We start from the raw sequence: 27,879 nt of genomic DNA, 5'->3' as shown, positions 1-27,879 counted from the left end.
CTGAACTGTCGAGTCCCAAAGCGAGTACCGAACAACTTTCGAATGTGAAATTAAATATATATATATATTGAGATTTGAGCTTACATCATCGTAGTATCTTAGGGCTATTGACTCAAATACACCTATGGGCTATGGCTAAGAGGAGACTTGAAAAGTAGGCCAGTCTGATTAGAATCGGCCCACTTTAAATTGGGCCTTCAGTTTGGGCTGGTCTTGAACCTCAATTATGGGAGAAACCGGCAAATAATCACTTTTTGGACCGCTAATCAAGCTTTAATAATCATCTCAAAACTATTCAATGTTTAGCCACTTTTTATCTAACCTAAGCCCTTTTTCGGTCTTGGTTTCATGCCCTAAGACAAATAAAATGAAACAAAGGTAATAAATTTTTTTGCTGTTTAAGAAAAATGTGTTACTCAATTCTTCAACTATCTTTAATTCGAATACTGACCTTTCTTTCTCTTTTTTATCTTGTTTAATCAGTCGAACTCTGCTACCCGATCACTCATATGTGCATTTTATCATGGCTAAAAAAGTCGAGATATTCTCCTCTTAGCAACAAATAGGACTTAAGATTTTTCATATGTATTCCACAATTGTTGTGAAACGTGGCGATTTGTTAATAGCTAGTGCCGTTTAGAAAATCTTCAATGGACCATATGATCGATCGAGCTCTCATAACTGATTACTCATATGTCTATTTTATCCTGGCTAGCAAAGTCGGAATATTTCTTCCCTTAAGTGACAAATAGAACTTAATTTTTTATATATGTATTCTAACTGCCATGAAACGTGTCGATTTTCTAGTAGTACCATGTAGAAAGTTTTCAATGGACCATTGTTGTCAAGTTGTCACCATCGGATAGAGCAAGGGAAAAAAGAGTTCACGGGTTCAACATATAACATGATGCCATAGCTCACGATCAATTATTAATCAATGCCATGACAAAAATGACCAATCCTTGCAAAAATTGTCAAATGCCACCAATATTTTGCTATCTTTACAACCATACAATATTACAAAAATGATTAGAATGATCGACCCACATAACATGTAATTTTTCCATATTAAGTAACACTAGCTAATATTGGTGGAGTTCAGATCAGTTTGTACACATCTCAATTAATTTTATGGGATATTATTGATATTTCCCAATAACATAGGAATCAACTTTGTCCAACATTTTTTCATATAAAGAAACACTAATATTGGTGATGTTCGAGTCAACTTAGCGTATGTGCATTTCAACTAGTTTTATAGGATATTGTTGTTGCCTCTCAATAACATAGGGATTGGATAATTTTGTCCACCAAAAATTTGGACATACCAGAATAAATCATTTAGTGCTTTTTGCTCAAATTTGTTTATATAAATTTACATATTTAAAGACTAAGTAAAATTAAAGTAGTATTATTTCCTTCGTCTTATTTTATGCTATGCACTTTGACGACTCAACACAAAATTTTAAAAAAAAGCTTATGCTCTAAAACAAGTCATAGATATTGCGTGACTATAAATCCTCCTATGTAAAACAAATATTCCTAGAACTTTTATATAATAAAGACACCAGCCACATTATTCAGTACTTCAATTTCCAAAGAAATTAAACATCAATCTGTCTCTCCATAACCCAAAAAAACATGAAGTTTCTTCTCTTCTTTTTCCTCATATTTTTCCTTTCATTAATCACCTCCATCCAAACCCTTAACCCCCCCTCAAAATCATTACCACCACTTGATCAAACAAGTTTAAAAAACCTTAAAAATGAAACAATCTACAAAATCTCAAAGCAATTATGTTGGAATTGCTTAGGAGAAGCAATTCAATTCTTGTTTCATCACAATTTAGTGAGAGCAACAAAAATGGAATTACCCTTAACATGGGATTCAAATCTTGAAAATTATGCAAAATGGTGGGCAAGTTCAAGAAAAGAAGATTGTAGACTTATGCATTCATTTCCAGAAGGTGATTTTAAATTAGGTGAAAATATTTATTGGGGTAGTGGAAATACTTGGACTCCAACAGATGCTGTTAATGCTTGGGCTGATGAGCAAAAATATTATGATTATCCATCAAATTCTTGTGTTGAAGGGCAATTATGTGGACATTATACACAAATTGTGTGGAAGAGTACTAGAAAAGTTGGATGTGCTAGAGTTATTTGTGATAGTGGTGATGTTTTCATGACTTGTAATTATTCTCCTCCTGGGAATTATATTGGTGAAAAACCTTATTGATGTTTGATTAGTGATGTTTAGTGGTTATAAAATTATTCTTGATTCAAAATATGATGATATGTAATGACTTTCTTTTGTGTATGATGAAGGAGCACTTGGGAGGTGCCAAGTGTATTTGGGTGATGAAGCATGGCTCATTTGGAGTCATATCATAAATAACCACTTTTGGGTTATACATGTAAAGACAAATACTATAAATACATGCTTTTAGTCATTTCATTCTTTAGATTATGTTAACATGATGTTGAATGTGTTTGGATTAAATTGATAGGTTGAATGAGAAATGGAGGGAAAAGAAGTGGAGGAAAAAATGAGTTGTTCCCTCTTGCTTTTATGAAATAAGCATTTGTCTCACATAGGTGGTGGAAAGAAAAAATCTCCTACTTAAAAGTAGAAGCACTCCTTCATGTTGCTAAAGGGTCAAGAAGAGGGTCTCCCCTCGCACTGTCATCGTCGCTCGCTTGGCTTCGACTTCGGAATGAGAATAGGAATGGGAAAATGATTTGATTGATTGAATAATTAATTATTATTATTTAATTAATTAATTAATTGAAAATTCCGACCCGTTTCTTTCTTTCCCAGATTAATTTAAAACATTTTCTACCATTTTTTGTTTCAACGAATTTTTTGAAAAAAGGTTGCAACTTTTTCTAAAAAGTTGCAAACCTTAAAGTTGCGGCCTCTTCCCAACAGACACCTTTTCTGAAAAGTTGCAAACAAGTTATATATTTCTGTTGATCCTCAGAATTGTTCTCAACGAAATTTTCTGATAAACAATCTTCTTCTTCTTCTTCTTCTTCTTCTTTTCTGCACTTCCTAAAATCTCGTGTGATATACTTCCTTCGAGTGGTTCGCAATCACCATAATTTGTTATACCGCTATTCTGGTGAGTAAATCGTTCTATCCTAGAAGGAAAGATTCCAAAATCTCGGGTACGTTCAGGGGAATAATTTCCTTAAAGACACACTATGCATTCAGTGGGCTCAATTTTTGTTCTTACATAATTTTTTCATATATTGTTCTTATTTTCAATTTATATCGAGTTTCTGTCTTTTATTTTCAGAGATTATTGTTACTGTTTTAATATTTTACAATACAGTTTCTAACAAAATGTGAATTATCTTGAAGATTTGATAGCTTGTAGGTTTGGGTGGATTCCTAATTATCTAGATTAGTGGGTGTTGAGTTTTAAAAGGTTTGAATGAAAAAAAAGGGTTGTGGACTTTTTTAAAGACTCGTGACTTTTTCGAAGTTTTTTTTCCTTTCGAATGGTTGTGCCTTTTCCAAACTATTGTGCCTTTCTGATAAAACACAATAAACACCTTTTCATACCATGTTGGCTATAAACGGAAAGCTTTTCTCCCATTTTTTATGGATCGAATTTTCTCCTTCTCCTGCATACATTTTCTTACAAACAAAGTAGAGAATTTGTGTAATTTTTGTTGCTAACTTTTGAGCTCATTGAAGTTATTGAAGTGTGAGGTACCACTACTTTTTTAATACGTATATGCATTTTGTCGTGAAAGGAAATAATCCACAATCTCGGATACAGTGATGGAATTAAATTCTTTAAGGGCACACAATGAATTTTGCAAACTCGGATATATGTTTATTACATTTAAACTTTATGTTTTTTTTCTTTGTTTTTCTTATATTCTTGTTGAAGACAATACCCATCCAGATTAAGAAATTTATAATTGTTATTTTTTGTGTTCATCTATTTTCTGAATATAGAGACTAAAACCCTTTTGATTTTTCTACTCCAATTTAATATTCGATTCGAAAAGTATAAAACCTTCATTGGATAATAAATTTGTTTCGAAAAAAAATAAGAAAAGAAAATTTTAATATTCGTTTCAAAGAATATAAAAAATTCATCGAATAGTAAATATTTTCAGGAAAAGGAAAGAGTAAGGAATTTATTATTATTTTTTCTTCTTCTTTATTTTTGGTTTTTGGAGATCAAAGCCTTTTGAGTTTCTACTCCGTTTGAATTTAAAACTTATTTGAAGTCATAAAAACTTTGTCAACACTCAAAGTTCATTTGATTGACAATTTGAAGAATATAAAAACGTCATCATTAACTAGAAACAATTTGTATGAATATTCAGTCTTTATTAGTAGTATTCTAAATACTAAATTGTTTGTTTATTTGTTACAGAAAAATGACTAATCTAAATGAAGTCAATGTTGGACGGTGAATGTTGCAGCAACTTCTACTGCACCTCCAAATCATTCAAGTGTTGCCCTTACTGCTCATTTAATTAAAATTTATAGGCCAACGTATTCTTAATGACCTAATTCAGCTAGACAAACCTTTTCAAAGAATGTTTGTCTTGAGACATAAATTCAGTAATATCTAATTCGCAAGACAAATTTTTTAGAAAATTTTGCCTTGGGCATAAGTTTAATAATATGAATTTATACGACATAAATAAAGTTCTAAAAATAAACTTATGCTTTGAAGACATAACTTGTGCATTGAGTCATAAGTTCAATATTATGAATTTCTTAAACTATAAAGTTTTAAAATTGAATTTACGCCTTGCACGACATAACTTGTGCCTTGCCATATAAATTTCTTAAAATATGATATTTTAAAACTAAATATGCTTTGTGGTATAACTTATATCTTGAGACATTATTTGAGTATACAAACTTCTTAACTCATAATTAGAGCTATCAAAATGGGTTTGACCCGTTAGGCCGATCCAACCCAACCTTTGAATTAAGTGGGGTTAGGCTAAAAATTTTCAGTCCATTTAGGAATGAGGCTTTCTAGCCCAGCCTCATGGGCTCATCCCGCGAGCCTGATCAGTCTGTGGGTCATGAATTTTAAATATATTTATTATATATATTTTAGTAGATATTTTTGGAATCACATAGTCTAGAGGGCTAATTACCATTTTTTCTATCCTTTTTTAATTTACAGAAATCCGTTAAAAAATGGTAATCTGGATACATTAATTTGGATTTTTATGTATATTTATAGCATGATACATTGAATATAGAGATAATTTATGAATGCGAATTAATGTATCCGGATTACTGAATTAATGTATCCGGATGGAAAGAAGGGATTTTTGATTTTTTTTGAAATAGATGGGAATAATGAAAAATATGGTAAATAAGAAAGTGTAATTAGGTAATTTTTTCTATATTTTAAGTAGTGTTTTATTTTTCCAAATCTTCGACAACTAGGCAATTGAAGTTATTATAACTATGAATACTTGACTTCTTTTACTTTTGTGTTTATGCCTAACTTCTCGTTTCTCCTTTCTTGTCTAGTTTTTGTAAAAATGATCATGTAATGTATGTTGTTATGATAAATCTTATGATTGTTGACTGTTTTATTTTGCTTGTTCTATTATTTTGTAAATAATCCACTAAAGTATGTGGAACTTATGAACATGTGAATTTTTGACGTATTAGTGTTGTGTTGATCAATGTTCAATAGTCTTTCTAACAGGCCAATGTTGTCCATCTTTTCATTGAAGAGCCAATCCGTACCTACCCGTAGTCTGCTTAGGGTTGAGTTGGGCTGCTATTTTATAGGCCCTTTAGTTAAAAAGGTTAGCCCATCCTAACCCAATTAACACACTAATCATTTAGGGTTGGGTCAGCCCATTTTGACAGCTCTACTCATAATGTTCTAAAATGGAACTTATGCCTATTATAACTGATGTCAGACAAATTTTTTGCTTTGCAATTTTTCTTAAATCTAATATTATGAGTGATTTTTATCCATGTTTTTTATTACGACATTTCTGCGAATAACTCTGTTCATATTCCACAAAAATCTCTCAATAAAATGATGTTGTTAAATGAGTTTTGAGATGAAAATGTACTATCTCCTGCTTTGAGAAATCAGATTGATTACACTTTGAATTTTTTAATGAATGAAATTCAAGAATATAATTTAGTTCTCGTCATATTAAAATTAATGTAGAAAAGTGAGAAAACCCAAATATTTTATACTCAAGTCATCTAGACTTGAATATATGTGTATGCATGCGAAAAAGGAGCAACGACCATGTACTTCCCTTCTCTGTCCTTTGTATAATGAAAGTGGAAAAAAAACAATCTTTTGACAATAAACTCCGTTAAATTTCTCACAAACATAATACTAACAAATTAGGCCAATCAAAATTATCCATAATCAATAAGCCCTCATGTTTTCCTTCCACTCTTCTTTTTACCCTTTTTTTTCCTTCCGAAATCTTTTAAAACTTATTCACTGTCACTACCGACTCAATAAAATTAATGGCCTAAAGCCAAATTTTAATAAGAAACCTATATTTTATTTTTCATTTTACACTTTTTTTTATAGTGTAGTATCCTTGAAAACATAAAGTCTTTAATAGTCATTTGTGGCAATACCATCTATTGATAATGTTGCATAAAATTTTATTTACTAATATGAAGATTTGAATTGTTTAATTCAAAATTTTAAAATTATATAAAGAGTATGTAGTTTTTTAATATAATTTTAATCTAAATTTTATACTATTTAAGCGAAAGTAAAATTATAAAATACTGTAATGACCTTGAGGGTCATTTTTGAAACTTTTTGCGAAATTACTATTTATTCCTCTTGTAGTTCCCCGGAGTGTTATTTGATTAGTTTGTGTGGTTTAATTGTTAAATTCTTTATAGTTTGTGAATTGGGCAAGTTCTTGAGTTTTATAGAGTTAAGATGTTAAAAAGTGTTTTTTGATACGGGTCTTGAAATGAGATTCTGTGAGTTTCATCAACTCGAAAATATGGAAATTGGTCTAGGAGAGTCGTCGGAATTAAATTTGGGGTTGATATGTGAATTTGAGGTTCCAAGTTGGAAAGTTTTGTTTTAAATGAGCTAAATTTGACTTTAATTAACAAATTGAGTTCAGAGACTTGGATTGGGTTTCTAATGATTTCAATGATTTCGCAGGGTGATTCTAACGCTAGAAAGGATTTGTTGTAATTTTTAGAGATTTCGAGGGTATTTTGGGTATTTTAAGTGTCGAAACTAGTTTAGTTGCAACTTATCAGATTTTGGGTCAAGGAGACCTCGTATTCAAATTTTGATAGTTTCATTGTATCCAGAACATCGAATTTAGTAGGAGTGCATATATGGTTTGTGTGTACGAAATTTTAAACGAATCCCGAGGGTCCGATCGGAGAATTTGAGTTTGGGATTTTGCTGGTTTCTGGTGCAGTCACATTTATCCATCATGTTGTGGCTACAATTGCACACGCAAGTGTATGTAGTCTCTCAAGTAGTAAAGCGGCTCTTTCAAGCCAGATATCGAACCCACAGGGACCTTGATAAGGCAAACAGTTTCTTTCAAATGCCTCCACTAATTATAGTTATGCAATGAGGTTGAGATTGTTTGTTACTAATTTTCAGAAATATAAACACTTTCTCGAAGTGAAGACAATGCTATAATTATGTATATTAATCGGGCTTTAAGAGATTCCAGGGCTATAGCATCATGTGAAATCATGTTTACTATCATTCAATCTTAGTTTCTGATGGGTTATTTAATTACTGATAAAAAGGGTTAATAATCCAATTATGGTTTTCCGACCTATAATTGCCTATCTTCATTGCCAACCTAACTACATCTTTGAGCGGTGATAGGTATGAAACAATAAAAACGCATTTAACTATCATCCTTTATCATAACCAAATGTGGTAAATAGGTATGTGTCACAAGCATCCTATCTACTAATCATGCTAACGTATGTTAGTATGAACACATTCCTTCCCTTCTTTGTTCTATCTACCTGTCCTCTTCTGAATTCAAGATAAACAACATATATATCTTAATGCTGGCCAAGCATCAAAATCATAATCACAAGAATGGAAGAGTAATTAGAATCAACAACCCATCTTCCACCAAGTTAAAATGCTATTAAATCATGTTTCGTAGCTATAGCCCCGAAATTTGGGTGTTTAGCTACTCATATGTAAATAACAACAACCAGGAATCAATTCCAAATACATTAGAACACACTAAGGTAAGAAAAGAACCTAAGATGTTTTTGTGCTTCTCTTCTTCTTTCTTCTCTTCTCTTTCTGCCTCCAAAAACGCCTCTCTCCTCCTCCCTCTTGCCCTAGCACACCCCACTATTTAAAGTGTTCTCTCTCCTTTCAATTATTGAAGAGCAGAATAATAAACAATTGGAAAGGTGATGGCGCTGTAGTGGCGCATCGCGCCACTATCGCGCCCAGAGAATTTCTGAAGAATTTCGTTTGGCGCTGCAGTGGGGCATCGCGCCACTATCGCGCCCAAAACATGCCGCAGTAGTTTGCATCCTGGCGCGTCCTGCCACTAAAGTATATGCAGGTTTTGGCGCTGCAGTGGCGCATCGCGCTACTATAGCGCCAGGACCATTGTTTTTTGCCTTTTGCTTTGCAAAATCCCTGCATATGTTGGAACTCATACCTTATTTCGTACTTGCTTGATTTTCATCCAAAACACGTTATTTGGCTTCAATTACTTCTCAGAATGCCATACAACAATGGCCAAACATAGTGCATGGGCTTATAAATGCGCCCAAGATCACATCACAATCGCGACCTTAGGCCACTCAATCACGATGAGTCAGTATTGTGGTCTTCGCGATCACGAGGGGTGGTTCAAGATCGCGATAGTCTGTCCTTTGCAATCACAAACATTAGTGGATTGCGATCGCGATGCACAATTCCACCTGAATAGTGTTCAACTTTGGAAGAAACTCCATTTTCACCATTTTTGAGTTTCTTGAGCTTCTTAGGGCAATTTTGGAGAGAGTTCTTTGAGTAATTTCGTGGGGTAAGTCACATTTCACTAAAATCTTTCATATTCCATCATTTATATCATGATTTCTACTCTTAATCTTTAGTTTCAAACCCCAAATTCTTGTTTTCTTCCCTAATCTGAATCTAAGGAGAATGGTGATTTCTAACTCATTTTGAACTCTATTTTTATGGGTTTTTCAACCATGAGTTTCTTATTACAAGTAGAACGTGATTTTGCAATAAAATCCAGATTTGACCCTTTTAAAAATGATCAATTTTTAAACTATTTTACTCTCGATTCTAAAACTTATCAATATGGGCGTCATTGAACTCTTTGTGATGCGTATATTTCATTCTTGTTAGTGGGTTGACATTTCGGGCGTTAAATTTGAAAGATGGTCGTCTGGTGGAGGTGTTCGAGTGCGGTTTGACTATACTTCTTGGGGTTGAGTTGGGGTGATTAGTCAAATTCTATGTGGTAGACTTTGAGATGGGGTTGTAGTGTAGTTTGGAATTGTAATTTATATTGTGATGCCCGTATAGAGGCTTATATGTGCTGTATAGCCCGTGTGGGGGCTTAATTGATATTTTATCTGTATTGAGACTATGTAATCCATGAATTAACTGAGTTAGAAATGTGAAAAAGTTATTTGACTTGTAATGCCCACCTGAGGGATTGAGTTGGGGGTTTTGAACTGTAACACCCCTCAAAATTTTTTCTAAGATTCGGGCCTTCTTTGTACACGTGTGGGGCCCATCGTATTTATTTTGAAGTACGTGCTTGAGTTAAGATGAGTCCCTGAGGAGTTTAAGAGTGTTGGAGGTGATGTGGGGTCATTGAGGACCCCTAGGACCGAGCTAAGTCCAAAAGATCCATCGTGGCTAAGTCTAGGATAAGTTCACGTAAGGGTCGACTTTCAATGACCCTATCGTTTGAAAGACGTCAATCTGGGTGGCCCACGACCTATCAAATTAAAGGTCGTCGAGTCTTCTTTCCAACGCCACCAAGAACGTAGATTTTGGAGTTCGGGGCCAAAAGATATGACGATTCGAAGACGAACTAGCACGATAGGGACTTCATTTTGGCCTGGGTTACCACTGCTGGGGAAATGGCCCTGGCGCCGTAAGGGCGCGACGCGCCACTATCGCGCCAGGAACATGCCTCAGTAGTTTGGTCCATGGCGCGACGCGCCACTAAAAGTGTGCAGGGTTTTTCAGGCCAAAATCCCAGAATTCAGAACAATGGGCTTGGCGCTGTAAGGGCGCGACGCGCCACTATCGCGCCAGAAACATGCCTCAGTAGTTTGGTCTCTGGTGCGGTGCGCCACTACGAGGTGTGCAGGTTTTTAGGCGTAATTGGCCTTGGCGCTGCAAGGGTGCGACGCGCCACTATCGCGCCAAGGGCGTTTTGGCCTAATTTTTCAGAATTTTGGAGGAAGGGCAATTTGGGAATTGTCCCAAATTATATATACCCAAGCCTTGTATATTTTGGGACCATTTTCTTCAGCCCTCACTCTCTCTCTAAAAGCCCTAGCTCCTCTCTCTTCTCTTCTTCTCCATTTCCAACAAAAAAAAAGAGTCCAAGAACTTCAAGATTTGAGTCCTCCATTGAAGACCCAACTATAAGGTTTTCTTCAAGTCTTCACTAAGGTATGTAAGGCTAACCAAAACATGGGTTGAGTCCACCCATGTGCCCTATTCTTGTCTTGAGGTTAGATATCCATGAAAATTGAGTTTCTTGGTATGGTACATGTTTGAATGAACTTGGTCTCCATTTTATTTAATTATTTATGTGCTAATGTTGTTGAGCTAAGAGGTTCCTAAAATGAGCCCTTATGTGAGTATGAGATGATGAAGGAATGAGTTGCTAAATATGTTTTATTGATCTTCTTAATTATGTAGATTTGATAAAGTATATTACTTTCTTTAAAATGTTGCCTATTATAAAAATGTCGATTTGAAGTCTTGAAGATGTGGTGAGTCATGAGGATTTTCTCAAATGGATGAGGTAATGATTGATTATATCTAGATAATGTTATACATGTGCATTTAAAGCTTCCTTGAAGATATGATTGAGATTGAGCATTGAGATTGATATTTGATTGTGACAGAGTTGATGAGTCGACAAGGTTGTAATGAGACTTGTTGATATGAGTTGATTGAGTTGAGTTGATGGAGTTTTATGAGCATTGAGTCTTGGGAGGAGTATCGAGCACCGAATTGGGCAAGAGTATAGTCCATACTCGAACCCAATACCTGTGTTGCCAAACGTAGGGGGGATTGAACCGTTAAAGTCGGAGCTTTTGTCCTGACATTATAGGACCTGGTTGGATTGGATCCATGAGTGTTCGTCGTTCATGCCCTGGCAAGGTATGAACGGGCGTGGCAACGACGTCGTTTCGTTGTACCTTCACTGGCTCATAAGTGTTGGTTGTCGGTTAAGAGAAACTCCCAAATAAGTGTTGATAGTACTCTGAGTCAGATTGAGTTGAATTGTATATGATTGGTCCAGTCTAAATCATATCCTTGTTTAGACTTAGGACATTTGATTGAGTTGTCATCCCTTTTGAGTTGAGCTCCCGAGTTGATTTATTCTTCCTTGATGTTCGTTGTATTCGGCCATTTTACATACTCGTACATTCCATGTACTGACGCCATTTGGCCTGCATCGTTTCATGATGCAGAGACAGGTACTAGAGATCATCAACCGGCGCTCCGTTGAAGATCAACTTACACTTTCAGCCAGTCGGTGAGTCCTCCTAGTTCTTGGAGGATATTGGGCCTTCCTGTACAGTTTTTGGATTGTCTCTTCTTTATTTAGATTGTCGGTAGCCATAGGCTTGTCATTGGCACCTTTTAGACTTGAATAGAGGCTTCATAGACTAAGATGTGAGGAGGTCGAGCGGCCATCTTGAGGATTCCTATTTTGATTATCGTCTTGATTGTAAATGTTTGGCCTTCGGCCCTTATGATATGAGAAGTATTTCTTAAATTGAGTTTTCTGCTAATAGAATGTGCTTGAATGAATGAGTGATTGTCCCAAGTGGTTCGCTCAGAGGTCTGAGATGGCCTTCGGGTGCCGGTTACGTCTAGGGTACCCTCCCGGGGCGTGACTAAGATGGTATCAGAGCACAGAGTTCAAGTGTCCTAGGGAGTCTATGAAGCCATGTCTAGTAGAGTCTTGCTTATGGGTGTGTTGTGCACCACACTTATGAGCAGGAGGCTATAGGACATTAGGAATTGTTTCACTTCTTTCATACTCTAAATTCGTACGATGGAGTTGAACTCCATGAAACTTCCTTTCTAATTCGTGCGTTCATACGTTACAGATAATGCCTCCTAAACGTACCGCTAGCCAGAGGAATATTGATAATGCAGGGATGCCACAGTCAGAGGCACGCCCAGCAAGAGCTAGAGGCCGACCCGCGAGATATGCGGAGGCACCTCAAATGCCATCTACTCCACCTGCACCCACATCAGAAGCTAAATTTCGATGGGTAATTGCCATGCTCACCCAACTAATGGCCGCCCGAAATGGCAATCAGAGTTCGCCGACTCTCAGCTCTAGTTCCCAGGAACCATCTGCTGCCACTAGAATTAGAGACTTTCTGAGGATGAACCCACCGGCATTTACGGGTTCTAAGGTTGATGAAGATCCCCAGAATTTCATTGATGAAATGTGGAAGATTCTAAAAGCTATGCACGCTACAGAAATCGAGGGGGTCGAGTTGGTGTCTTATCAACTCAAAGATGTGGCAAATATTTGGTATAATCAATGGGAGCAGAGTAGAGGTGAAGATGTTGAACCTGCTAGATGGGATGAATTCGAGGGGGCTTTTCTTGACCACTTCTTTCCCCGAGAATTGAGGGAAGCGAAGGTGGAGAAATTCGTTAATCTGAAGCAGGAAGGAATGTCGGTTAAGGAGTATGGCCTAAGGTTCATCCAATTGTCCCGGTATGCTCCAGAAATGATTCCTAATGTGAGGTCGAAGATGAGGAAGTTCATCTCCGGATTAGGGAGGCATGTGAAGAAGGAATGCAAGGCAGCATTGTTGATCTCGGATATGGACCTTTCCAGATTAATGGTGTATGCTCAACAGGTAAAGGAGGAAAAGAGAAAAGACAGAGAAGAGCACCTGAGCAAAAAGGCAAGGTCATATGGGCATGAGAATGAGCAGAGGCAAAGCAAGGGCAACAGGTCCTTCTTCCAGAAGAGGCCTTCCACCTATGCCTCATCTACCGCCAGCGCACCGATGCCGCAGGACAGGTATGATCGGCAGGGACAAAGTCGCCAGAATTTCAGACCCCAGGTTTCTCAATCCCCGGCCAGTGTAAGTCAGGGTTCGAAGGGAAAGCCACCATGCGGCAAGTGTGGTAGGCTCCACTTGGGAGAATGCAGAGCAGGAAGGGTTGGTTGCTATAAATGCGGCCAAATAGGCCATCTTCTGAGGGAGTGTCCAACATGGGGGAACAGGGCCCAGTCCTCTGCCATCGCACCACCAGCTAGAGGAATTCAGAGGGGCGCTACTCCAGGTACGAGTGGAGGTACAAACCGCCTATATGCCATGGGTAGTCGCCAAGATCAGGAGAACTCTCCAAACGTCGTGACGGGTATGATTCGAGTCTCTTCCTTTGATTGTTATATGTTGATGGATCCAGGTGCCACCTTATCTTTTGTAACTCCCTATGTGGCTAGTAAGTTCAATAAAATCCCTGAACGTCTTCTTGAGCCCTTTTGTGTGGCCACTCCTGTCGGTGATTCTGTCTTAGCTGAGAGAGTCTATAGAGATTGCACTGTGTCAATTCATCACAGGGACACCTTGGATGACTTGGTTGAGTTAGACATGGTTGATTTCGACGTGATCCTTGGTATGAACTGGCTTTATGTCTGCTATGCCTCTATTGATTGTAGAACTCAAATTGTCACTTTCAGATTCCCAAATGAGGCTGTCATAGAATGGAAGGGTGGTCCTATTGCGCCTAAGGGTAAGTTTATTTCATACCTTAGGGCCAGAAAGCTAATCTCAAAAGGGTGTATCTATCACCTTGTCCGAGTGAAAGATGACAGCATTGAGTCTCCATCCCTTGAGTCGGTTTCTATTGTCAACGAATTTCCGGATGTCTTTCCTGAAGATCTGCCTGGAGTCCCTCCTGATAGGGAGATCGACTTCGGGATTGATGTTCTTCCTGATACCCAGCCTATCTCAATTCCCCCATATAGAATGGCTCCGGCCGAGTTGAAGGAGTTGAAGGAGCAGCTAAAGGACTTGTTAAGAGATTCATTAGGCCGAGTGTCTCGCCATGGGGTGCTCCGGTCCTATTTGTGCGGAAGAAGGATGGGTCCCTTAGAATGTGTATCGACTACAGGCAGTTAAATAAGGTCACCGTAAAGAACAAATACCCTCTTCCCAGAATAGATGACTTATTCGACCAACTTCAAGGTGCCACTTGTTTCTCAAAGATAGACTTGAGATCCGGCTACCACCAGTTGAAGGTGAGAGAATGCGATGTTCCGAAGACTGCTTTCCGGACTCGTTATGGCCACTTTGAATTTTTGGTCATGTCTTTTGGGTTGACTAATGCTCCCGCTGCTTTTATGGATCTCATGAACCGAGTATTCAAACCGTACCTTGATATGTTTGTGATTGTATTCATAGATGATATTCTGGTTTACTCCAAGAATGAAGAGGAGCATGCCTATCATCTTAGAGTCATTCTACAAACTTTGAGGGACCAGGTATTGTATGCAAAGTTCTCTAAATGTGAATTTTGGCTTGCATCGGTGGCCTTCTTAGGCCACATTGTATCTGGAGATGGTATTCAGGTGGATGCTCAGAAAATAGAAGCTGTGAAAAATTGGCCTAGACCCACATCCCCAACAGAGATAAGGAGCTTTCTGGGCTTGGCCGGGTACTATCGAAGGTTTGTAGAGGGATTCTCATCCATATCATCACCATTGACTAAGCTAACCCAAAAGAAGGCTAAGTTCCAATGGTCTGATGCTTGTGAGGAGAGTTTCCAGAAATTGAAGACCAAGCTAACCACTGCTCCTGTTCTAACCTTGCCCGATGGAACAGAAGGTTTTGTGATTTATTGTGATGCCTCCAGAGTTGGTTTGGGTTGTGTGTTGATGCAAAGGGGAAAGGTGATAGCCTATGCTTCAAGACAGCTTAAGCTTCATGAGAGGAATTACCCAACTCATGACCTTGAGCTGGCAGCTGTGGTGTTTGCACTTAAAATCTGGCGCCACTACCTGTATGGAGTGCATATCGATGTATTCACCGATCACAAGAGCTTGCAATACGTCTTTAGCCAGAAGGAACTCAACCTTAGGCAAAGGAGATGGCTTGAGCTACTCAAGGACTATGATATGAGTATCCTCTACCATCCAGGTAAAGCTAATGTTGTTGCTGATGCTCTTAGCAGGTTGTCCATGGGTAGCACTAGCCACGTGGAGGAAGGAAAGAGGGAATTGGCGAAGGAGGTACACAGATTAGCCCGATTGGGAGTTCATCTTGAAGAGAACAATGAAGGCAGAGTTACCATTCAGGATGGGTCTACGTCCTCACTTATGGCAGAGGTGAAGGAGAAGCAAGACCAAGATCCCGTCCTTCTTCAATTGAAGGGAGGCGTTCACAAACAAGAGGTAATGGTTTTTACCCAAGGGGGAGATGGTGTGTTGCGGTACCAAAATAGATTGTGCGTGCCGGATGTTGATGATGTTCGAGAGAGGATTATGGCCGAAGCGCATAGTTCTAGATACTCTATTCATCCGGGTTCCACAAAAATGTACCATGACTTAAGAGAGATCTACTGGTGGAGCGGGATGAAGAAGGATATTGCGGAATTCGTTTCCAAATGCCCGAATTGTCAACAAGTGAAGGTTGAGCATCAAAGGCCCTGTGGTCTAGCCCAAAACATAGAAATTCCAGAATGGAAGTGGGAGATGATCAACATAGACTTTATTACAGGCTTGCCGAAGTCTCGAAAGCACCATGATTCCATTTGGGTAATTGTGGATAGAATGACGAAATCAGCTCACTTCTTGGCGGTTAAGACTACTGACACCGCAGAAGAATATGCAAAGTTGTATATACAGGAGATCGTCAGATTGCATGGGGTCCCTTTGTCTATTATCTCAGACAGAGGAGCCCAATTCACTTCCCAATTTTGGAAATCCTTTCAGAAGGGATTAGGTTCGAGGGTGAACTTGAGTACAGCATTCCATCCCCAGACAGATGGCCAAGCAGAGCGCACAATTCAGACATTGGAAGATATGCTGAGAGCGTGTGTGCTTGACTTCAAGGGAAATTGGGACGATCACTTGCCTCTTATAGAGTTTGCATATAACAATAGCTACCATGCAAGCATTCAAATGGCTCCTTATGAAGCCTTGTATGGGAGGAGGTGTAGATCGCCCATTGGGTGGTTTGAAGTTGGTGAAGCCGAGTTGATTGGACCTGACCTCGTCCATCAAGCCATGGAGAAGGTAGGAGTTATCAGAGAGAGGCTAAAGACAGCCCAAAGTCGCCAAAAATCGTACACCGATGTGAGGAGGAGAGACTTAGAGTTTGAGGTGAATGATTGGGTGTATTTGAAAGTGTCACCCATGAAGGGAGTCATGAGGTTTGGAAAGAAGGGGAAACTTAGTCCTCGATACATTGGCCCGTACCGAATTTTGAGGCGGATCGGGAGTGTCGCTTATAAGCTGGACCTACCCTCAGATCTAGCTTCTATTCATCCGGTGTTCCACGTTTCAATGTTGAAAAAGTACTTGGGCGATCCCTCGTTGGTAGTCCCTATTGAAAGCGTTGGAATTAAGGATGGCTTATCCTATGAGGAGGTCCCAATCCAAATCCTTGATCGCCAAATCCGCAAATTGAGGAACAAGGAGGTCGCCTCAGTCAAAGTCCTGTGGAGGAATCAATTTGTTGAGGAAGCCACGTGGGAAGCGGAGGAAGCCATGAAGTCTAAATACCCACATCTATTCGTGCCTACAGAGGAGAGCATTGAAGGTAATGACTACTTCCTTAACTCGAGTTCATTCGTACCTTTTTAAGTTTTGATTGATATTTGATTGAGAATTTGATTGATTGAATGACTGAATTTTGATTGTGATTCGTACCCCGAGTCTATTCTTGGTTGCTCGTCATTCGAGGACGAATGATCCCAAGGGGGAGATAATGTAACACCCCTCAAAATTTTTCCTAAGATTCGGACCTTCTTTGTACACATGTGGGGCCCATCACATTTATTTCGAAGTACATGCTTGAGTTAAGATGAGTCCCTGAGGAGTTTAAGAGCGTTGGAGGTGATGTGGGGTCATTGAGGACCCCTAGGACCGAGCTAAGTCCAAAAGATCCATCGTGGCTAAGTCTAGGACAAGTTCACATAAGGGTCGACTTTCAATGACCCTATCGTTTGAAAGACGTCAATCTGGGTGGCCCACGACCTATCAAATTAAAGGTCGTCGAGTCTTCTTTCCAACGCCACCAAGAACGTAGATTTTGGAGTTCGGGGCCAAAAGATATGACGATTCGAAGACGAACTAGCACGATAGGGACTTCATTTTGGCCTGGGTTACCACTGCTGGGGAAATGGCCCTGGCGCCGTAAGGGCGCGACGCGCCACTATCGCGCCAGGAACATGCCTCAGTAGTTTGGTCCCTGGCGCGACGCGCCACTAAAAGTGTGCAGGGTTTTTCAGGCCAAAATCCCAGAATTCAGAACAATGGGCTTGGCGCTGTAAGGGCGCGACGCGCCACTATCGCGCCAGAAACATGCCTCAGTAGTTTGGTCTCTGGTGCGGCGCGCCACTACGAGGTGTGCAGGTTTTTAGGCGTAATTGGCCTTGGCGCTGCAAGGGTGCGACGCGCCACTATCACGCTAAGGGCGTTTTGGCCTAATTTTTCAGAATTTTGGAGGAAGGGCAATTTGGGAATTGTCCCAAATTATATATACCCAAGCCTTGTATATTTTGGGACCATTTTCTTCAGCCCTCACTCTCTCTCTAAAAGCCCTAGCTCCTCTCTCTTCTCTTCTTCTCCATTTCCAACAAAAAAAAAGAGTCCAAGAACTTCAAGATTTGAGTCCTCCATTGAAGACCCAACTACAAGGTTTTCTTCAAGTCTTCACTAAGGTATGTAAGGCTAACCAAAACATGGGTTGAGTCCACCCATGTGCCCTATTCTTGTCTTGAGGTTAGATATCCATGAAAATTGAGTTTCTTGGTATGGTACATGTTTGAATGAACTTGGTCTCCATTTTATTTAATTATTTATGTGCTAATGTTGTTGAGCTAAGAGGTTCCTAAAATGAGCCCTTATGTGAGTATGAGATGATGAAGGAATGAGTTGCTAAATATGTTTTATTGATCTTCTTAATTATGTAGATTTGATAAAGTATATTACTTTCTTTAAAATGTTACCTATTATAAAAATGTCGATTTGAAGTCTTGAAGATGTGGTGAGTCATGAGGATTTTCTCAAATGGATGAGGTAATGATTGATTATATCTAGATGATGTTATACATGTGCATTTAAAGCTTCCTTGAAGATATGATTGAGATTGAGCATTGAGATTGATATTTGATTGTGACAGAGTTGATGAGTCGACAAGGTTGTAATGAGACTTGTTGATATGAGTTGATTGAGTTGAGTTGATGGAGTTTTATGAGCATTGAGTCTTGGGAGGAGTATCGAGCACCGAATTGGGCAAGAGTATAGTCCATACTCGAACCCAATACCTGTGTTGCCAAACGTAGGGGGGATTGAACCGTTAAAGTCGGAGCTTTTGTCCTGACATTATAGGACCTGGTTGGATTGGATCCATGAGTGTTCGTCGTTCATGCCCTGGCAAGGTATGAACGGGCGTGGCAACGACATCGTTTCGTTGTACCTTCACTGGCTCATAAGTGTTGGTTGTCGGTTAAGAGAAACTCCCAAATAAGTGTTGATAGTACTCTAAGTCAGATTGAGTTGAATTGTATATGATTGGTCCAGTCTAAATCATATCCTTGTTTAGACTTAGGACATTTGATTGAGTTGTCATCCCTTTTGAGTTGAGCTCCCGAGTTGATTTATTCTTCCTTGATGTTCATTGATTCGGCCATTTTACATACTCGTACATTCCATGTACTGACGCCATTTGGCCTGCATCGTTTCATGATGCAGAGACAGGTACTAGAGATCATCAACCGGCGCTCCGTTGAAGATCAACTTACACTTTCAGCCAGTCGGTGAGTCCTCCTAGTTCCTGGAGGATATTGGGCCTTCCTGTACAGTTTTTGGATTGTCTCTTCTTTATTTAGATTGTCGGTAGCCATGGGCTTGTCATTGGCACCTTTTAGACTTGAATAGAGGCTTCATAGACTAAGATGTGAGGAGGTCGAGCGGCCATCTTGAGGATTCCTATTTTGATTATCGTCTTGATTGAAAATGTTTGGCCTTCGGCCCTTATGATATGAGAAGTATTTCTTAAATTGAGTTTTCTGCTAATAGAATGTGCTTGAATGAATGAGTGATTGTCCCAAGTGGTTCGCTCGGAGGTCAGAGATGGCCTTCGGGTGCCGATTACGTCTAGGGTACCCTCCCGGGGCGTGACATGAACATACCTGAGTATTGAAATTTTGTCGAAAAAGGATGAACACTTTATTTGAGGTATTTCCTTCCCAGTATTATCTATCGAGGGTGAATATCATGTTTAGGATAAATTTTGAGATCTTTGAACCTTGTATTACATGTTGAGTTGAATATTGTCTCCATGCCTTACGTGTTGTGAATGCATTCATCCTCATTCATATTATCATTAATCACTGGGAAGTTGAGAACTTGAAAATTCTTTTTGAGAAAGAAAATATGATATCTTTTGTATCCTTGACCACGATATATGTGGCAAGCGAATGAGACATAAGTATCATGAGTCCTTGGCCACGAACTGGGTGGTGAGGTAGTTGATATATTGAGATTGTGACGAGGTATATGGTCTGCGAAACCCCTATGGGTCCTGCTTGGTAGCATGATGTACCATGAATTTACGACACTTTTAATGTTTTAAACTTAAGAATGTGTATGTCTTCTAAATATTTGTTAGCATATTTAATGTTAGTTGTGCTTATTTTGCATGAAACCAAGTCAGAGAGATGGTTGAGGAGTCACAACACTGAAGGAAGAAATTTTTGATGTCTACGGGCTCATCCTATAACTCGTCGTTATCTATACGGGTCGTGGTATCAATCATCAAAAGGCAGAAGAGAAAAATAAAAGTTAAACTGAAGACTATGAGTGAGTAAACGACTCGTTTTCAGCCTTATGGGTCGTCAAGAAAAGTCGTCAAAGTAGAAGTGAAAGAATAAGGGAAAAGTGAAGACGACGAGTAAGTTCTAAGGCAGGTCTAAATCTGTCACGACCCAAGCCTAGGGCCTAGACGTGACATGGCGAATAAGGTACCCGAAAGTACCTCAATCAACCTCTTAGCATTCTTTTAGCCTTTCATAGGTAATGATGATAAACAAGCGGAAATCATAATAGTAAATCTTCAACTTACATATGTCCAACAATACCTCTAACTATTAGATTTAATGGGGCTAAGACAAGTCCCTAGCTCACCCTCAATCATAATAGAAGAAATTCCATAGTAAAATATCTTAACATATCATAAATTAGAAAGATAAAGGAGTATTGTTCCCGGAACATGGGAACTCACCAAAAGTAGTCTTCAATGGAATATCAACTAGCCACGTGGAGGAGAACGAGGAAGAGCACTGATCCGTACATGGTGATATCATGTAGGCAAAAGAGTATGCGTTAGTACTTTGAATGTACTAAGTATGTAAGGATGCATAAACATTGAGGAAACATTAAAAACATAATTTAATGTATGCATAATAAATCATATATATATCCTTTAAAACATTCATTTTGTGGGAAATTAACCATAACCGACATTTAAGACCATGCGAACTATTACATGGAATCCAACATAACCCCCTACGTTGGCCGGGGAGACTACTTGCCAGGTAGAACTCCGTCAACTTCATTCATTTCTTTAACTTTAACTTTAAGGGCTATTTATGGATCCATTAGCCTAAGCCTACAAGGGCTCCTATGTTGGCACATAGTTAATGAGACAAGGGGTTGCTACTAGGATTCCCTTACCGAATCCCACCTCAATGCCTCATTTGGTGCTAAGTCAATCCCACGGAATAGTTTAATACTTCAAAATATTCATAGCATATAACTTGAGAATTCAAACATCATATTCGGTAGAATAGCTCATTAAAATATTTAATAATTCAAATATGCAAGAATTGTCCTTATTGCATAAAGAATCCATGATTCATATCATTTCATCATTCTTTCATTTCATAAGACTCCCTTTTTGATCATAGATATTGCTTTCATAAATATTTATTTGGAGTCAAAGCTTTCAAGTCAAACTTTGTTAAAAACATAGTAAAACTAGGTGGGTTCAAATCACTTCAACTTGCAAATATGTATGTAAATAACTATACATAAATACTTTGAAATCCATTAATTAAAAATCATGCTTTAAACAACCCACCATGAATTTCAATAACCTTTAAATAGATAAATAAAAGAATTATTTGTAAACCATCAATTCATACATATAAAATTATGTTGCATCAATATAGAGCAATAATTATTAGTTTAACCATGATTCATACTATTACGTAAAATTAAGAATTAACATAAGAAAATATTACTTGAAATCAAGATATTTAATTGAAAGAGTTTTTGGACTACATGGGTGGAAGAACCCATGGATAAACACCCACATAACTTAGAGTAAAGCTTAATGAAAATAAACATAATTTATCATATAATCAAAATAATTTAGACATGAGAGTGGAAGGAATACTCTCATTGAAACCTTACATACCTGGAAACCGAAGCTTTAGTTGGTACCGAAAGACTTAATGAACACTCTTGAGTCCTAGTTTCTCTCCTTGCCGGAACGTTTTGTGTACTACCCGGAGTATATGAATCACCGGAATAGTATTTCTTCACTACTAAGAACTAAAACTATATTTGAGAATGTGTAAAGAAGTGTATAGAGAGAAGATTTGCTTGAGAAAGCTTGATGAATAAAATGAGGAAATAAGGTGGGTATTTATAGGTGGAAAAGAGGGACCTAACAATAAATAAAATAATTATAAAAAAAAATCTAAAAATTTAGTGGAATATATTGATGTCATGGATGATGTTAAATGGAGGACAATTTATGTCATGAGTGATGTCAAATGTATCTAGATCTTTCTATGGTAGGTGAAATGAGTTATTTTTGACAGAATACTCTTTTTGGGAGCTGCGTTTGAATAAGATAAATTCCTTATTAGGATTTGGTGTCTCATAAGAATTGTAGATATGGAAGTCTAGTTTCATATCGTTCAAGAATCAACCAATTTGGATAAACCTACAGTGATATATGATTTTTCTTCTATAAACACTCATTTCCGTCACAGCATTCTACCTTACAAAAATTAATTTATTTGACCTACTTAACCTCCGAATCTTAAAATATGGTCTTTAAAAAAGTTGTAGGTAATGATCTTGTGGTTACTCAGAAATTTGAATCACTCAATTTTGATATTCCTCTGAAAAGTTATGCCCAAAATACAGAGGTTGTATCATATTTAGGCAAAAAATTGAAACATCATATACAACGTTTTTAGGGGATGTTACAAAATCCCTACGAGTAATAGAATACTCTCGTGGCTTGAAGTTACAGGTGATGAAGAAAGGATAGGGTCTACGACCCATTTGATGAGTCGCCCTCAGAGTTACGAGCCATAGAGTGGTCGTGAAGAAGAAGAATTCCTCAGTGCAATGTGAAGGATTATGAGTTGGGTCTACGACTTGTCTGACTTGTTACGATCCGTAGAAATGAGCCGTAGACCCAAACCAACTTTAGGTTTCCTATGTTTTCCAAATTCATATTTATTTAGGATTGTTTTTCTATAAATACACTCCTTGGTTTAGTTTACTTTATGCACATTTTTGGGTTTGAGAATATAGCTTAAACTACTTTTGAGCTTTTATTCTTGAATTTGGGTTTTTGTTATCGATATTTTACGTTTAGATTCTATTGAAGATTTTGGATTCTTAAAGTTACTTTGTAAGTTCATGATTTCTATTAACATAAACATTATAGATTGTGATTACGTAGTTATGAGTAGCTAACTCCACAACTAGGGTTGTGGGAACCATGAGGAATTAACGACGTAGAACTTAATAAAAAGTAATTCTTGAATAGTGTGTATGCATGTATTATTTTTCTCTTCGTTTTGATTATTTTTTAACGGTGGCCAACGTTAGAACTCGCCTTATCCTTACTTGTCGGATCAAGGAGGTAACAAATGAGAAAAAGGATTAAACAACGAGATTTGGGGCTAATCATCCTCATCTAATTAGCTTGAACGAATCAAGGGATCGCTAAATCTAGGATCATTGGTAAGGGTCAATAAAGCATACACTCGTAGATGGATCAAGTTGCGTAGTAAAATTTACCTATTTGCCGGATCAAGGACTTAAGTGAAAGTAACTTACCGATTCTACATGTAACATACTAGGAAAGTATTACTAATAAAAAAAAGGTCTACTTAGTTAAGGAACCATGGGGAACACATAAAACCCTAGTTTCACTTCATATTGATTTTAAACTACATTAAAATCGTATTTGTGTTCGCTTATTTTTTATTTGATAGTTAGTTTTATAAAAATCCCCCCTTTCTCTTTACGGAAATAAATTGATTACTAAAGCAAATAATAAATGATTGATCTAAAGTCTAAACCATATTCCTCGTGGGATCGATACTAACATTCGTTAGGTTCTATATTTGATCAACAATTGCATTATACTTCTTTAGGGAGGTGTAATTTGAGCGTATCATAGCACATCTTGATAGGTGTATAAGACAGCCTTGATCCCACCGTACCATCATATCATTGCATCATCATAATGCATTGTATTGCATTGATACCTGTGATATTTGATCTATCTGTTTAATTGTGATATTGATCTGCATTTATATATTTACTTACTCACGCCGTTCTATATAAATTGGCGGCAGCGTAGCCGGAGTGGAACTTTTCTGCGTGCAGGTGGAAGCGTTTCTTAATTTATCTCATAGTTTTGATTAATCCTTATACTCAGTCAGTTAAAACTACTGAGTACATGTGGATTGTACTCACCCCTACTTTTGTGTCCCTTTTGATGCAGATCCTAGTCAGGGTATTCCGCGCGCAGCTGATCTCCTTCTCTTGCTGATAATTTACTATTCAGATTAGTGGTGAGGTCTTGAGATTCGGACCACCATTAGTTTTAACTTTTATTTTCAGTCTTTGCTATTATTCGAAGACTTATGATGTATATCAGATTCGATTATTGTATTAGATGTTCTTTACACTTATGACACCCGGTTTTAAGATATTTTATTTGTGTCCAGCTTTTGTTTATTTTATGGCTTGACTTTTCCTTTTGGGAGTCTCGTATGAGTTCTACTTTTAGGCTTACATATCAGGTTGAGTGTTAGGATATGTGCCATCATGACCTCGATTTTTGGAACGTGACAAATACACTATTTGGTCTCTGCTGCTACCCCTTCCTTATTAGTATTTTTTTTTGGTACGGATTGCCCCTATTTTGGATGGTCTTTATTTTTTGTCCCTTAGATAGGTGGTCTTAAATTTTTACATTTATTGCTCATTTAATAAAAAGAATTATGGGGCAAAATATTCTTAATGACCTAATTTTGCAAGACATTTTTTTTAAAAAAAAATGTTTGCCCTGAGACATAAGTTTAGTACTATCTAATTCGCAAGATAATCCCTTAAAGAAAACTTTAGTTGGGGAATAAGTTCAAGTTCAGTTTGCATAACTTGTGACTTAGGCATAAGTGCAATAGACATAACTTATGCCTTAGGGCATAAGTTCAATAGTTTGAACTTCTAAAAGCAAGGGAACTCTCCCCTGTTTATTACTTCCTTAGAATAATAACTATAATCCTTCAGCTTAGGACTAGAGTAGATCTTTTCTTGCTTTTACTTCCTTTTCTTGGAAGTGTAGGTTCCTATAGACATGCAACATACCACCCAACAACTGGAGGGATAGTCAGGTGTAAGTCTTGGTACAGCCATACTACAACAAATAATAACACATCGTGCAGCAACATTACAGCAACAGCGGGTGAAGGATCACTCAGCATTAGGAATACCCTCCTTATTGGTTTCAAGTTTGTAGGTACACTGGAAGTTTGCCACAGCTGTTCCAATGTTGAACTTATAGTTGGGACAAACAAGCAGTCCAACAGCAGCAGCAGAGGCCAGCAGCAAGCAACAGCCATCAAAATTCCAGCACAGGCCACAGCTGCAGCCCCCAACAAAAGCATCATGCAACATCAAATTGACCCCAAACTGGGCAGGAATACAGAAAATACAGTAGTTGCAAAGCCCAAGAAGTTTCATCTCAAACGGATTTGGAGACGTTAGTCGAGCGACCTTGAAAAAGTTAGCCGAATTAAGTCTCCAAATGGAACACTTCACTACTTGGAGCTTCCAACTTGTCCAGGTGACCTCCAAACTTTGCAGGAATACAGAAAATACTATATTTGCACAACCCAAGAAGTTTCATCTCCAACGGATAATTGGAGACGTTAGTCGAGAGACCTTGAAAAAGCTAGTCGACTTAAGCCTCTCAATGGTGCATTTCACAACTTGGAGCTTCTATCTTGTCCAAAAGACCTCCAAATGTTGCAGGAACACAGAAAATATAGTAATTGCAAAGCATAATAATTTTCACCTCAATCGGATAATTGGAGACGTTAGTCGAGCGACTTTGAAAAAATTAACCGATTTAAAGCTAACAAGCTCCAAAGAACTGTTTGAGGTCTTTTCTTTTCTTTGCTTTGTCTTTGTTTTTGTATGTAGGTGCAGGTACTCTAAGGAGCTGATCATGAGGAATGATCTCCTCCTGAAGGTAGCTTGCAACAACATACTACTGAACAATTCCACTATGAAGACACCAAGAAGCTGGCTACAGGTTTGCAGCAGCCTATACTTCCCCCACATTTGTGTGGATCTTTGGCTACTTATTTGTACAGGTCCACAGATATCCAAACAAAGGGAGACAAATGCTAGACATGCAAGAGACTCACCAGCCCCCAACAACAATTCAAACATGCCAGATTCCACCCTTTATTACTTTCATCAGCCCAATGATATCCAAGATACTTGGAATTCCTTGTGTGGTTATTTCTTGGTATGCAGGCACATAATACATTAGCAATGGAACCTTCCAAACTGCAAGGCACCATCACTTAAACATCTAAGCCAGAGCTACATCCCTTACAGCAATATACAACAGCAAAGACATGGTGCAAAAGGTTACAGAATTGGTGGTTTGTGTGTTTTCCTTTTTGGATTTTCTGGATGCAGGTACTCTGAAAAGATGATCCTGATCATAAGGAAGGGTCTCCTCTTGGGATTACTTTTTAACAACAAGCATCTTAACCCCCTCTACTATGGAAGTAACATGGTGATAACCAAGAACTTACAGCAGACTATGACCAAACTACAGCAGGGTCAGAGATCCAGGGTGTTTTGCAACCTGAGGACCTACACCAAGGCATCCAAACTTTGCAGGATTGCAGTATATATTATTTTGACAAGGCCCAAGAAGTTTCAGCTCAAACGGATAATTGGAGACGTTAGGCGAGCGACCTTGAAACAATCATCTGTCTTAAGCCTAAAGAGAGAGAAATTTGCTATTTGGAACCTCAAACTTGGAAAAAAAGCCTTCAAATCTTACAAGGCTAAAGAAAAGGATATATATGCAAACCTCATGAAGTTTCAACTCAAACGGGTAATTGGAGACGTTAGTCGAGCGACTTGGAAAAAACTAACTAGCTCCAAAGCACTGTCTGAGGTCCTTTCTTTTTTACTAGATTGGGCAAGTCCTTTCTTGCTTGGGTTTGTTTGTTGTATTGTTGCAGGTTGCTGGAGTGATACATCAACATGCCTTAACAACAACTGCATAGAAGACATCACAGATACAACCACCAAATCAAACACCTCAACTAAGAGGACCTCACATGGCCATTTCTGGTTATCCTGTTTGGTTGGATGCTTGTATTTTGTTAATGGTCTATGTGTAGGCACAATAGCATCTAGGACACCTTGGAAAATAGAAGGCAATAATATGGAGACATCACCCTGCCATGCTAGGACTCCACCAATACATCAGCCCTCCACCCAGGACAACTTCCCTTTTGAAATACCTGCAGCAACAAACATGCACCACAAGCCCCCTGCAGCTCCTTGCTTTTTTATTTGTTATGTGCAGGCACATATTTACTCTAAGAAGCTGACCAATTTTTCTTTGGAAGCAACAAGGAGCTGCATACATCAACATCTAGCACACAAGGAACAACTACAAGTTACTAGTACTAGTTACAGCAACTTGCAAATTTGTTTGGTTGTGTGGTTTGTTGGTTTTGTTTGTCTGCGCAGGTATTCCAAGGATTTGACCACCATCCAAATGAGGAATCCTATACTGCTGTACCTAACAAGAAACAACAAGCAAAGTACCTCTTCATCTGATGGGGCACCTTGGCAAGGCTGCTTACAGATGTGCAGCTCAACATTAGCAGCAGTTCCTGCAGCAGCAATGCTGCACCACAACAACAACTCCAACTTCAAGAATACATTGATCCCCATCCCACCACCAACCAACATCAGCCAACCTCTGCTTCACAAAGATGCAGCACACTCTGAGCAATTACAAGCCAATAGTTCTTGGTATCACCAGATACCTTCAAAGGAGCTACTCAATTCTCCTTTGGAGGCAACAAGAAGCTAC

General features: G+C 38.3%; 1 protein-coding gene across 1 annotated transcript; it reads left to right on the top strand.

Annotated features, from left to right (window-relative positions):
• The first annotated feature begins 1,529 nt into the window (after positions 1 to 1,529).
• Positions 1,530 to 2,452, top strand: LOC129893160 (pathogenesis-related protein PR-1-like). The gene has a single exon (XM_055968655.1). The coding sequence runs from the start codon at positions 1,642 to 1,644 to the stop codon at positions 2,236 to 2,238; it is 597 nt and encodes a 198-aa protein (XP_055824630.1). The 5' UTR covers positions 1,530 to 1,641; the 3' UTR covers positions 2,239 to 2,452.
• Positions 2,453 to 27,879: the final 25,427 nt, after the last annotated feature.

Source organism: Solanum dulcamara, chromosome 6, assembly GCF_947179165.1.
Source record: "Solanum dulcamara chromosome 6, daSolDulc1.2, whole genome shotgun sequence".
In the NCBI taxonomy this organism is placed as follows: domain Eukaryota; kingdom Viridiplantae; phylum Streptophyta; class Magnoliopsida; order Solanales; family Solanaceae; genus Solanum; species Solanum dulcamara.
The sequence above is the reverse complement of the archived record's forward strand: the minus strand, read 5'-3'. Positions and strand labels throughout refer to the sequence as shown.

Excerpts from the sequence above, each read along its gene's own strand:
- LOC129893160 (XM_055968655.1), top strand. The coding sequence starts at position 1,642 with ATGAAGTTTCTTCTCTTCTTTTTCCTCATATTTTTCCTTTCATTAATC.